Below are 13,876 nucleotides of genomic sequence, written 5' to 3'. Positions count from 1 at the left end.
TCACCTGTGTGAGGCAGTGTCTGAATCCCCTGCTCTCTGCCTGTGATTTCTCTTTCTCTTTCGGCTGTTTTTGTGGCCTTTCTGCGAGTCAACCTCGATGAAAACTTAGTGACAAGGTGCCGAATCGTGACCATGCATCTAAGAGAGAAGGAGACATGAAACAAGTGGACATATCTCGTTCTCAAAGCGAGTGAATCTGGGGTTGTCTTTGAGCACCATAACCCTAACAGTTAATACTTTACCAACCAAAACTGGAAATACACACATGCACATACACCCACTGTCCTCTAGGGTTAGAGGAAAGTACATCATAGCATAAGATCGCAATATTTTGGGTGGCAAGGATCACATTTTTAAAATAGACATTTATAAAGTTGCAAATACAATCTTTGGTAACAATCGTTTTTTAGGCGATTAGAAAATATTGAAAAACGAGGTCATCAGGATTGGCAGGAAGTTGGTCAAAAGTTAAATAAATCAGAAATGCACTTTCAAAAGTTATCCTTATAGATGTCTTTACCATATTAGATAACACAGACGATGACAAATGGCGTAATTTGCATTAAAGAACAAGCGAATAAATTGTAATATATCAAAAGACACCGCATCGCAAAATGTGTAAAATTGCAAGAAGATTGCATCGTGATAACATCATATTAAAGATCGTCTAGCAGAGCTTTTCTTGGAAAGTGAGGATGAACTCAAAGTAGAGGGATTGATTTTCTACACTGGGCTGGATCAGCTTCTCCCCCTCCTCACCGCCCACTGACAAAACACCGGGGTGATTAATAATAACTCCCCCTCATTTAGCCTCCGCACACAGATGGGACGTCAGGTTGAAGGTTGATGGAGAACAGCAGCGTGCTTAGTGCTACAGCCCGTCATACAGATGAGCGTTTGGACTCCAGGCTCCACCTTTACCCCGCCGCCTGACGCGATCTGTACCCTTCAGGTATCCTTCCACTGCTGCTGGAGCCATTTCTCACTGCAGGGCTGAAGACTCCTTTAAAAGCCGTGCAGAGGGAGTCTTTAGCTCTGGTTTCGGGTGATTTATGTGCTCACGGTGCGGTGGTTTCTCAGCGTTTTGCTCGAGGAACAAAGTCTCCAAAGATGTCAGAGAAAGCAGACAGGAGAGAGGATCTTTTCACTTCCATCACATCATTCATTAGAGCTGTGCAAATGACAATGAATCCCTATAACTCACACTCTGACAAGTCATTTGTGTACGAAGCAGTCTTTAATTTATGCACAGTAACACAAGCAAACATGTAAAAATAGTTAGTTGCAACTGAACCATTGAATAACCTCATATTCGGTTAAACAGAAACTTGATGAATGAGTTTCATCTTACAGTCAATGGGTAGCACTCTAGGTTGGGAGAGTAGTATTTGCTACGCTCCGTCTGTACAGTAAATGCTATGAACATCCTTCTCTCACAAATTACATTTTTAACTCAGAAGCCAAAGGAATAGCGAAACACTATCAAAATTCAAAAACATTGTTTCTTTTTTTTTACAAAAAATATAAAAAAGTACGGTGAGCTTGATGCCGGCTGATATGATAACTCCTGATTTCTTTTGTCAGAATGCACATAAGCTTTTTCTTTTTAAAAGGACATGTTTTATTCTTTACTTGAGACATTGAGTAAATGTATTAAAAAAACTACAGACATAGGCTTCAAACTTAACATCCTGTACAAAACATATGCACCTTAAAAAGCTTAAAAGGCAAAATAAACTGAATGATCAAATACTGCGAGCCGCTAGAGCCTGAAACAGAAAGGAAAATGGACAAACTCGACCACAGACTTCAAATATCTACATCCTGATTTGAGGACTTTTGGGTTGCTGCAGCAGGACATGGTAAAAGCCATCAGACATCTCCAAAGTCTTTGTTGTTATGACTTCCAAAACCAGCTAAGAAACTGCTTGCAAGTCTTCTAACCGAGGAATGCAATCAACCATGCAAAAACGAAACAGAAAAAACACGTCAGATGAAGTCATGCAAAAGCAGTTTGTGATTATTTCCCATCGTTACAAATACAGGTCTGTTTGAGAGGCGTCACAGGAAAGTTAAAAGGGGATCCCATTCCCCGAAGTCTCTTTGCTCGTATTCTTCCCTTTTTCTTGGAAATCCAGTTTCTCAGCGAGAGTCAAGGCAAGATTTGTCCCCAAAAAATGTAGTTTTCCGAGTGTACCTGAGAGGAAGTGGGATTTCCCTCTGTGGCAACACTGTGTGTCTGTTTTCATTATACAGCTGCCGTAGAGTCTGAGAGTGGGAATGTCCCGCACATGGTGTCACAAATCTCAATACAAAGCACAAAAAACTAAAATGGATGACAGGGGGAGAGTCTGAAGGGCCGAATCCGGCTTAATAATCATCGTAGGTGTTAAGGTCGGTGAAGTATGCGTTGGTATAGGTCTTCCCGGCAAGCTGAGGGTTAAAGTACTTATTTCTTTCCTCCAGAATCAGATTGTTTTTGTTGAAGGCCTGTGGATGGAAAGAAAAGAGGGAGTCAGTCTGGACTAATGCGACACATGCATCAAGTGATTATTCAGCCTAGATGGCAAGGTAAAAGCAAATCCATCTTTCTTAACAAAAAAAGGCAGCAACACAAATCAATGGGAGGCCGCTCAGTGAATGAAACATACATTCTCACAGAGCGAGGTCAAAGCATTGGCAAACAGGCTGGAAAAAATGATAAGCCATCACAAGGCTAAGTTATTTTGATGTGCGTCCGTATGTCCACCTCTGTCATCTCTAATACCTCCGCAGTTTCATGGCCCCCCTCTGCATTGTGGGTCCTCTGGGGACTATTTAAGCTACACAAATCGATCAAGAGTCTACTTCCTGTTAAACAATAAGGAAGAGCCATGGAGGCATCTTCTCTGTCCCTGCGTGACATAGTAAACATGTAATGAGCTTCTGATGTGCTTCTCATTTCAACATCAGCAACTTGGCAAATGGATGTGTTCGTCTGCTGTCCCTCGGGGCAGAGTAATTGAACGCTTGATGATGCTGCATTTGCCGTTGATGAATGTTTCCGACTGACACTGATAGGGAACGAGATGCTGGACAAAAAACTTGTATATTTGCGTTTTTTTCTTAATGTGATTTGCACCCAAAGGGGATGCAACGACTTGTCTCTGCAGCACGCCCCACGGCTTCTTTTAAACAGCTGTGCTACGACGCTTGTTAGCATCATCTACGTTTTTAATTACCTGAAGAATTATTACATTTGAGTTGTTGTGCTGTAAACAAAATGTGCTTAAGCTGGGAAGTGGCAGAGAGGTAACAGAGGAGCATAATCAAACAGCATCACAATGGATTTTCTTTCTCAAGTAAAAAAAAAATAGAGGACGAAACAAGAAGGACCAACATGGAAAAAACATGCAAATGGAGGCACTTTTTGAGAAATAAGGGAGGGGGATACACTGCCTTCTCACAAGCCGGGGGGGAGGAGGGTGATGGGAAGATGAAGGGGAGCAGAGAAAGAGAGTCTGTACTCCAACCTGCCACACACAGGAAGTGGAAGGGCGGGGCACGGTGGGGAAGAGGAAGTAGTAGAGGTTGGGGTCAAAGAGTTGTTGTGGGGAGGGGGAGTCAAGAGGCGATATGTTGTAGAGGTTAGTAGAACATCTCCAGGCCACGCATGGACACCCCCATGTTAGCAGAGAGAGGCTGGTGCATGGCGGGGTCGTCCAAGGGCAAGAGAACCGACACATCTGGCTGCAGAGGAGAGGAATGGGCAAGAGTCATCCTCAAAGAAACCCTAAAGGCCATTTTCTGAGTTACAGGAAGCCTGGACATAAAATCAACTGTCATTACAAACTTCAGTTTAAGAGTGTAATCATAAACTAGACTGCTGGAGATTCTCCAGTTGGCCCAGAAACCAGCATGAAGGGTGTCTGGGTGCATAATCATTCTGACTCATCAACATCAGGATTTGAGCCAGAAACTCTCCGATATGGCCTCAGGTGTTCATCAACCCTCCCTGTGAACGCTCTACGGATACTTAATGGTTCTTCATATCCAAACTGTCAGTGAGCAAAGATTGGAGAATGTGCTTTTAGTGTTCATTCGTCATGCCTTTCCTTTTGTATCTTCACACGGTCCGTCTATATTCATATCCGCCTCTGTCTTCCATACAGCTAACTGGATTACGCTTTGTGCGTCTGACTTTAATTGCATGACAGATGAACGCTCCACGCACCTTTATTCTGACTGAAATTAAATTACATTCGGGACGTTTGCTTCCGAGCCAAAGGATCTGTTCTCACTCTGTGGCAGTTTCACAACACACTATCATATCTGAGGAGTAGTTTTTATAAACAGAGATCCAGGTACTTAGTTTGTAATATATGTGATATTAAAGACTTCCTCTGACAGCGTATCAAACACAGGTGAGAGGAAACCCTGCATAAGAAATGCCAGATTTATCAGCGTTATAGTTAAGTCTAATATTAATAATAATACCAAGCTGTTCATTAAACTCCTGAACAGTGATTGTCCAACGAGAGCCTAAACAATGGCCTGAAGCATGCAGGGGCTGTCAAGCTTTTAATTTCAATACATTTTGAAGTTGTGCAAATGGCGCTTTAGAAAGAAAGTGGTACTCAGATTTTAAAAAGTCTGGCCTAGCTTCAACCTGCAGTACAAAGAGAAAGCTATTTCTTTAGACTACATGTCGTCCTCTTTGACGTTTGCCTGGGACATGCAGCTTTATCAGTGTACATATATCACTAGTTTTAAAACCAGTTATATGAAAAGTCAGCCGGAGGAAGGACCAACACTTAAAGCTAACAATCATTTGATTAGCTATAAAATTGGGAGAGTGCTGGTTCAACAGTTAAATATTCCGCTAACACAATTTAACCTAGCACTATGTAAGGGTGAAGTCAACTAGTCATAAGGTTTTATAGAGCTTGATAACATAGAAGAGACCCCACTAAATCTCCCAGCTAGCTAGAAATTAAGAAGTTGCTTTTGTCAACATTAAGTACCCGTTTCAAAGCTTATCGAGCTCTCGGCAATTTTAATTTTTATCTTTTTCTGTTATTTAAAAACCTAGAAAAAGTTGCACATCCAATAGCTTTTAATCAGCAGGAAGGCCAATTAGTGCCAGAGTCTTTAAGTGGCCTGCTAGTGCCAAAGCTATCTCACAAATGTGTTTTGAAAGAAACATTTTGAGGCACATATTTGACTGGTTTGAAATCATGCTAGCAGATTCGTTACTTGTGAATTTTAAGATATCAAGTAAGAAATCCCAGTGTGATTGAATTTCTCTTTAATACAAAGCGCTGTATTCCTTGAAAGAAGGCCAGCTGGAGATAGAGAGGCTGTGGGACAAGCACTAATCAGCAGCTCAGTGTGGCACTAAAGCCCGATGCATCTGAGGATAAGAGGCTGTTTGTAGCCGGAGAGGATCTGGATCTCTACCAACGTGACCGTCTGCAATTACAGATGCAACCCGGACTCAGAGAAGCAAAGGAAATGTGCAGATTCAAGAGCGTCTGATCCGATTACCTACCCACGCACCTATCAGTAATTGCATTAGTGTGTTATGAGAAAGCAGTGTATGACCACTGACACAGAACAAAGTCACACACTGAGACACACACGGAGAAAAGCTGCCTATCAGTCGGAGGCATGCAGTCAGGAGTGTGTTAGACTGGAGGAAGAGGCTGCTCCACCTGAGGGTGTGTGTGTGTGTGTGTGTGTGTGTGTGTGTGTGTGTGTGTGTTTGTGTGTGTGTGTGTGTGTGTGTGTGTGTGTTGTGCCACATGTATTGTTGACATTTATGTTTAGTGTTTGTTTTGTTCTGTTATAACACCTTGTGCGGAATGCTTTGGCATTTTAAAATGTGGCCAATAAAGCCCCTTCGTATTGTATTATTGTGTGTGACATTAAAGGTCCCCTATTATGCAAAATCCTCTTCTTCATGTCTCTTCTACATCAACATGTGTCCCCTCTTCTTCATGTCTCTTCTACATCAACATGTGTCCCCTCTTCTTCATGTCTCTTCTACCTCAACATGTGTCCCCTCTTCTTCATGTCTCTTCTACATCAACATGTGTCCCCTCTTCTCCATATCTCTTCTACATCAACATGTGTCCCCTCTTCTTCATGTCTCTTCTACATCAACATGTGTCCCCTCTTCTTCATGTCTCTTCTACATCAACATGTGTCCCCTCTTCTTCATGTCTCTTCTACATCAACATGTGTCCCCTCTTCTTCATGTCTCTTCTACATCAACATGTGTCCCCTCTGTGGAAAGAGACTCTGAAAGTTTCAGGAACAAAGATTCTCTCTCTTTTTGATCCATTTCTATAAAAACCTGTCTGAAAATGAGCTGATCAGATTTTGGCCACTTTATGATGTCATAACGATGTTTTGTCTTGAGTAACCATTAGCCAATCAGCAACCAAGGTAACCCCCCCCCCCCCCCCCCCCTTATCACCTGAATCTCTTCCTAGAGCACCATTGTGTTCTTTGTAACCAAATCTCTCTCAGAGGGGTGTGGGGAGGGGCTCCTTATTTTCATCTAAAGTAACAGGCAGAGAATCAGCACTTTGGAAACAGAGGGGATTATGGGTAATGCTGCAATGATCTGTTTGGTGTTTCAGCCAATCAGAGACAGGCTCTGTATATATCTGAGACCTGTGATATATTGATGAAAAACAGTATAATAGGGGACCTTTAAGTGATTAAAGGAAGGAAGTGTTGTGGACGTCAGACCTTGATGGCTTCCACCGAGTCGTATTTGTCCAGTTTGTTGATGTGGTTGGTGATGCTGGTGTTGAGCGGAGCCGCTGAGATGGGGTGGATGATGGTGGATTCGTGCGCCTGCTGGGTGTAGCGCTGACAGTAAGAGTAAACCAGTAAAGTGACCAGACATCCCAGTACGGAGCTGCTCAGCCCCACAGCGATCATGTGGAAGAGGTTGAAGTCTGCCAGGAGAAAGGAGAGAAGGAGGAGAGGAGATATGTGTCAATGCACACAAGTGGAAGTGGTAATTGAAGCTGCAAAACATATGGTAATGATAGAATGTTCTGCAATAAAAAGACATCGGCTGAATCTAAATTTGTCCTCTGCTGTCAAATAAAAGTCAAATCTTTTTACTCTTCAACAAAATCTAGTGATATTTGAATTCATCTGCATCACTATCACCAAAAGGAAAGTCTCTGGCCAGAGTCAAATGTAAAAAACAAGGAATACATGTATTATTCTTCTACTGTTAGCTTGATAAGCAATCATCTTTTTAGTTTTATATAACAATTGATATGATGCATTGTGTTTCCTTACTGAACATCATGTTTCATTCATAAAGACATAAATATTTCAACCCAAATATGAGTTACATGTCAGAGCGTTTTTCTCAACTGGCTTTTACTTGTGCTCAAACAAAGATATAGAAGAGAACAACAGGTTGTTTAGTTGCCCTGAGCATCGTCTGCAGACAGCTCCTCTCTCAGCCTCCAACAAGCTAAATAATGATGTAAGGAGCAGCCTGCGAGGCAAAACTCAGGGCGCCAAAACTCCCTAAAGCCTCCCGTAGATTCTTCATTGATTGTTGCTGCAGTGAGACACACTGTTGTGGCTTTACAGTTTTGACCATTCATAATGCTTACAAGACTATTTGACTTTCTAGATTATGCTTTAATATTGCCAATGATTTTGTTCAGATTAATAATTTCTGGGACAATATCGTCCAACAGAAGCAGTTATTGAGACAGTATATGCACAACAGCAACATAAGCAGCCGTGCTACCTGTGCTTCTCTCAAGATATTTTCTTATGAAGGAAACAAACGCGGCACATTTTATCCCGTGCAGCTCTGACTTCCTCTAGATTTGATTCGATCAACGTTTCTCGGGTGTTTTCGCAGCTGGATTTATGTGCGAAATCTTATAGCCATAGTTATTGTAAGCTAGGCACACACACACACACACACACACACACACACACACACACACACACACACACACACACACACACACACACACACACACACACACACACACACACACACACACACACACACACACACACACACACACACACACACACACACACACACACACACACACACACACACACACACACACACACACACACACACACACACATATGAATTACCTCCACAGCGCCTCTCCTCCTGACTGGAGCGTGCAATCGAGATTTCTGACGAAGGAGAGGAGAAACAGCAAAAGGCAGCAGAATTAGAGCCAAAAACCACAAACGTACAAGCGCCCCCCTGTTAGCGTGACAAATGGTACCCTTGACGCAGAGTGTGGAGATGAAAGCTGCACCCAATATGGAACAGATTATCATAAAAAACTCCGCCAGCTAATCACGTCTGTGGCACCTGGAGTGGTTTATGAAAAGTATCGGCTTTCATTAAAGGAAATGAACTACAAGACGTTTTTAATGAACCTTAATGGACTACCTTTCCCATTAAAGGGGATGGATGATAAGGTATAAAGGCAAATGGGTAATTCTATAAAGACCTTTGAAGGGTTTTCACGACTATTACATCCCTGCTAATTGATACAGAAAGGTTACGGAGTTATGACTCAATCAAATGTTTATTCTAATCCAACAATTCATGATTCCTGAAGTGTAAGAACTGCAAGGCATACAAAAAAGACGTGTTTATAAATATATACAAACATTTCATGGCGGTTTTATTATTCGCAATCATGCAATGTTAATAACCTAAGCATCCTTTGGTGAAAGAGGAGTTTTAATGATCTCTAATGCTCGAAAGGTGTCTCACATTACCGGCAGTCAATAGGGGGGGGCCAGTTTGAGCAGAAATCAATACTGATGACGTGTGTGTATGTTTTAAAAGGACTTTCTGAACTTTAAGTCCTTCAGAAAGAGTTCATTTAAACAACTGTTCAACTGGCTATTCGCTACCCTCCCTGGACAGTGATTGCATTCTACTTTTATCATATTTTTCCATTAAAATCAGAGTGTGAATGCAGTTTTTTTTAAACAAGACAACCCCTTCTAGAAATATCATATATTTGCAAATGCAGATAAATGAATAGACCTTTCTGTAGAGTTTGAATAAAGTGTCACACTCAAATTCATCGCGGGCCACATTAGCATTATGGTTGCACTCAAAGGGCCGGCTGTAACTATATAAATATACATACATATAATATATACAAAATAATGCATTATATAATACATGATTGCCTCTGAATTGGAATATTATCGGAGAGGGTAATAACTTAGTAATTAACTAGCAGAAGTCCAGGACAAATAATTCTCTCTTCAGTGCACATGTCACAGTGCGCGGTGTATTGTGGGAAATGTCGTCTGTAAAGTGGCATGTAACCGTATAATAACGTATTATATTCTTTGGAAGCTCTTGCGGGCCACATCAAATGAGTTTGACACCCCTGCTTTACGATGATCAGCGACGGGAAGTTACTGTTTCTGTAATCTGGTGGCTTCGAGCGGAGCAGATTATTTGCACGTTAAAAGGTCATTATCATTATTTTCTTAAATTAAAAGCAGACAGCTTGAAAGGTACAGCTAAAAGTCAGAAGGGGTGAAATCAATACAGTTGATCTCCTCCGATCTCTTCTTACCAGTTCTATCAAATAATATGTGATTGCATTGTTAGCAAACAACAGAGAAGCTGTGGGACACACTGTCCACACATTATGAAGACGTGTGCATAATGAAGGGGAATTTATAACAAAGATGCTTGAGAAATAATTAAGAAAAAACCCTGAATGACCAGGTGCAAAAAGCAGCACTCGGGAGCCATTTCCTTCATTTCTTCCAACATAAAACACGGAAAAGTGCTGGTGTAAGTGCTTTCTGCCTGGCCTGACAAGACTCCTTGACTCATAATGAAACTAATATAGCAGGGGCGATGTTGAAATGAGAAGGGAGACGGCCCTTAAGTGTCGCGCCGGGGTTCACGCCCTCGTGTAATCACCTGCCGCACTCAGAGTCCTTGAGCAAGACACTTATCCCGACCGTCCCCAGGAGGGCTGCCCTGTCGCTGAACCTGACCTGAGACCAGCGAGTCCCTCAGAGCCATAGCTAACGCATTTCATTATCTCAGGACTCTTGGAAATGAGCTGAATTACCGCTGTGGGCATATGGTGGTGTTGGGAGGTGTGTGTGCTCAAAGTTGTGTTTTAGTCACGCACCAGTGCCCAAGATGTTCCTGAAGAAACATGAGCGGCTGTGTGTGTGTGTGTGTGTGTGTGTGTGTGTGTGTGTGTGTGTGTGTGTGTGTGTGTGTGTGTGTGTGTGTGTGTGTGTGTGCAGTGGTGGGAAATAGTGGAGTACAAATAGTTTGTTACTGTACTTAAGTACATTTTTCTGGTGTCAGTAGCCTACTTTACTACTTACTTTTCTGACCACTTTTTACTTTGACTTCTTACATGTTGAACACAAATACCTGTACTTTCTACTTCTTACATGTTGAACTCAAATACCTGTACTTTCTACTTCTTACATGTTGAACACAAATACCTGTACTTTCTACTTCTTACATGTTGAACACAAATACCTGTACTTTCTACTTCTTACATGTTGAACTCAAATACCTGTACTTTCTACTTCTTACATGTTGAACACAAATACCTGTACTTTCTACTTCTTACATGTTGAACACAAATACCTGTACTTTCTACTTCTTACATGTTGAACACAAATACCTGTACTTTCTACTTCTTACATGTTGAACTCAAATACCTGTACTTTCTACTTCTTACATGTTGAACTCAAATACCTGTACTTTCTACTTCTTACATGTTGAACACAAATACCTGTACTTTCTACTTCTCACATGTTGAACTCAAATACCTGTACTTTCTACTTCTTACATGTTGAACTCAAATACCTGTACTTTCTACTTCTTACATGTTGAACACAAATACCTGTACTTTCTACTTCTCACATGTTGAACTCAAATACCTGTACTTTCTACTTCTTACATGTTGAACTCAAATACCTGTACTTTCTACTTCTTACATGTTGAACACAAATACCTGTACTTTCTACTTCTTACATGTTGAACTCAAATACCTGTACTTTCTACTTCTTACATGTTGAACACAAATACCTGTACTTTCTACTTCTTACATGTTGAACACAAATACCTGTACTTTCTACTTCTTACATGTTGAACTCAAATACCTGTACTTTCTACTTCTTACATGTTGAACACAAATACCTGTACTTTCTACTTCTTACATGTTGAACACAAATACCTGTACTTTCTACTTCTTACATGTTGAACTCAAATACCTGTACTTTCTACTTCTTACATGTTGAACTCAAATACCTGTACTTTCTACTTCTTACATGTTGAACTCAAATACCTGTACTTTCTACTTCTTACATGTTGAACACAAATACCTGTACTTTCTACTTCTCACATGTTGAACTCAAATACCTGTACTTTCTACTTCTTACATGTTGAACTCAAATACCTGTACTTTCTACTTCTTACATGTTGAACACAAATACCTGTACTTTCTACTTCTCACATGTTGAACTCAAATACCTGTACTTTCTACTTCTCACATGTTGAACTCAAATACCTGTACTTTCTACTTCTTACATGTTGAACTCAAATACCTGTACTTTCTACTTCTTACATGTTGAACACAAATACCTGTACTTTCTACTTCTTACATGTTGAACACAAATACCTGTACTTTCTACTTCTTACATGTTGAACTCAAATACCTGTACTTTCTACTTCTTACATGTTGAACTCAAATACCTGTACTTTCTACTTCTTACATGTTGAACTCAAATACCTGTACTTTCTACTTCTTACATGTTGAACTCAAATACCTGTACTTTCTACTTCTTACATGTTGAACACAAATACCTGTACTTTCTACTTCTCACATGTTGAACTCAAATACCTGTACTTTCTACTTCTCACATGTTGAACACAAATACCTGTACTTTCTACTTCTTACACGTTGAACTCAAATACCTGTACTTTCTACTTCTTACATGTTGAACTCAAATACCTGTACTTTCTACTTCTCTCATTTTCCAAACAGCTGGTTCCTTTAGTCTGAATGTGTGTTTGGTGGCGTGATCATTATTATTTAGAGTCATTGCGTGCCTATTGATTTGAACACGATCCGTGTATCCATCATTTCCTGGTCTTCTCTAAAGAAGAGGGACCAATGAAAACGTTGTCATGTTGCCGTTGGTCACCATGGAAACATTCATTAGCTAACAATGACATTATTGTTCTATTAATATAAAGGGAGGTCAGGTACTCTTTAAAATAGCTGCTAGTTATGGGTACTTTTTACTGAAGTACATTTCAAAGCCTCTTTACTTTGACTTGAGTAAAGAAGTTTAGTCAGTACTTCTACTTTCACCAGAGTATTTTTAAACACGAGCATCTCTACTTCTACTTGAGTAAAGGTTGTGTGTACTTTTGCCATCTCTGTGTGTGTTCACCTGGTATTAAGTTAGAGTCGGGGGGGCAGGGCCGGGTCTCACTGTTGTTCCCTGAGCACTGGTTTCCGGTGGGGAACAGGACGTCGCAGTGACGGACCCTCGTCTGCGCCCCGTTGGACTCACAGTGGGACCACTCGGACCACTTGGACCAGCTCTCTGCAAAACACAATGACAGTACGTTTAAAAAGTACTCAGATCCTCCAAAGTAGGAATAAGAGAGTCTCAAGATACTAGACATGTCCAAGGCAATCTTCTTGAATATACTCAGACAATTTAATCAGATTGCTATGTCATGATGTAAAGTTCATAGTGTGTACAAATACTCCATGACACACGCTGTACAATTCAAAGTTCAACTGGCCTTTTCAGCACTTTAAGGACCCGAAAATGCATTTACCACTGATATTTATTTATTTCCCCCGTCCTTTATACATAGATACGTTAAAGATGGCTTTAGCAACACTGCAGTACAAAGTTTAAGATTGGCCTCTCAAGTACAGTACCTCAAAATCGTACGTGTGTGTGTGTGTGTGTGTGTGTGTGTGTGTGTGGGTGTGTGTGTGTGTGTGCGTACGTGTGTGTGTGTGGGTGTGTGTGTGTGTGTGTGTGTGTGTGTGTGTGTGTGTGTGTGTGTGTGTGTGGATGGGTGTGTGCCCTCAGCTGCATTTTAGTCATGCATGAGTTTCATTCGAGTGGCCCAGAGAGAGAGACTAAAGAAAATAAGCAATGAACCTGTGATGGATGGGTGGAAAAGTCAGGGCCCTGAGCTGCTTATCACTGAGGTGTGTGTGTGTGTGTGTGTGTGTGTGTGTGTGTGTGTGTGTGTGTGTGTGTGTGTGTGTGTGTGTGTGTGTGTGTGTGTGTGTGTGTGTGTGTGTGTACCTGGACAGGACTGTGTGTGGCACAGAGCCTCCTCAGTGTGCAGGCCCAGGCAGATGTCCCCTCCGTACTCAGGGGGGGGGTTGCTGCAGGTTCGAGTCCTCATGTAGTGCCCTCCCCCACACGTCACCGAGCACTTTGACCACGAAGACCAGCACGACCAACTGCCGTCCACTAAAAAACAATCAATCACATTTTTATATAAACATTGTCACTGATGGTTGACAAATCAAATGCCTCCTATATGAAATGACTAATGGAAAGAAAACATATTCTGTAAATCGATGGAGGGAATATTCACTGAAGTATAACCGTTTCTCTTTTTTTCAAAAACGTTTGTGTTTCCTACGATTTATGTTCCAGGTAATTTGAAAACACAATTTCCTCTGAACGTCGAGTGATTGGAAGTCATTTCCAACAGCCAAGCCTGACGCAGAAGTGAAGCAATTTGAGTGTTTTCAAGTGATAGGAAGTGTGCTTCATCCAGCTGTTACAACAAACGCTGACCCCCGCTCGAACTCAGCGCTCT

General features: G+C 41.3%; 1 protein-coding gene across 5 annotated transcripts in view; it reads right to left on the bottom strand.

Moving 5' to 3' along the window:
* Nucleotides 1-1,218: 1,218 nt before the first annotated feature.
* sema5a (sema domain, seven thrombospondin repeats (type 1 and type 1-like), transmembrane domain (TM) and short cytoplasmic domain, (semaphorin) 5A) overlaps nucleotides 1,219-13,876 on the bottom strand; it is a 169,902-nt gene continuing 157,244 nt past the window's right edge. For 4 of the 5 annotated variants that reach the window (XM_079661723.1, XM_079661724.1, XM_079661725.1 and 1 more), the window contains exons 18-22: nucleotides 13,351-13,521; nucleotides 12,469-12,624; nucleotides 8,140-8,184; nucleotides 6,739-6,950; nucleotides 1,219-2,490 (exon numbers count right to left, since the gene is read on the bottom strand). In XM_079661723.1, coding sequence (XP_079517849.1) covers nucleotides 2,371-2,490; nucleotides 6,739-6,950; nucleotides 8,140-8,184; nucleotides 12,469-12,624; nucleotides 13,351-13,521 — 704 coding nt within the window. In that variant the 3' untranslated portion in view covers nucleotides 1,219-2,370. Of the gene's footprint in view, nucleotides 2,491-3,512; nucleotides 3,730-6,738; nucleotides 6,951-8,139; nucleotides 8,185-12,468; nucleotides 12,625-13,350; nucleotides 13,522-13,876 lie in introns of all 5 variants that reach the window. The other variant, XR_013804388.1, reaches the window with a different exon arrangement.

Source organism: Notothenia rossii (genome assembly GCF_949606895.1).
Source record: "Notothenia rossii genome assembly, chromosome: 12".
NCBI classification, from domain to species: domain Eukaryota; kingdom Metazoa; phylum Chordata; class Actinopteri; order Perciformes; family Nototheniidae; genus Notothenia; species Notothenia rossii.
Note: the sequence above shows the minus strand (reverse complement) of the source record. Positions and strands in the feature narration are given on the sequence as shown.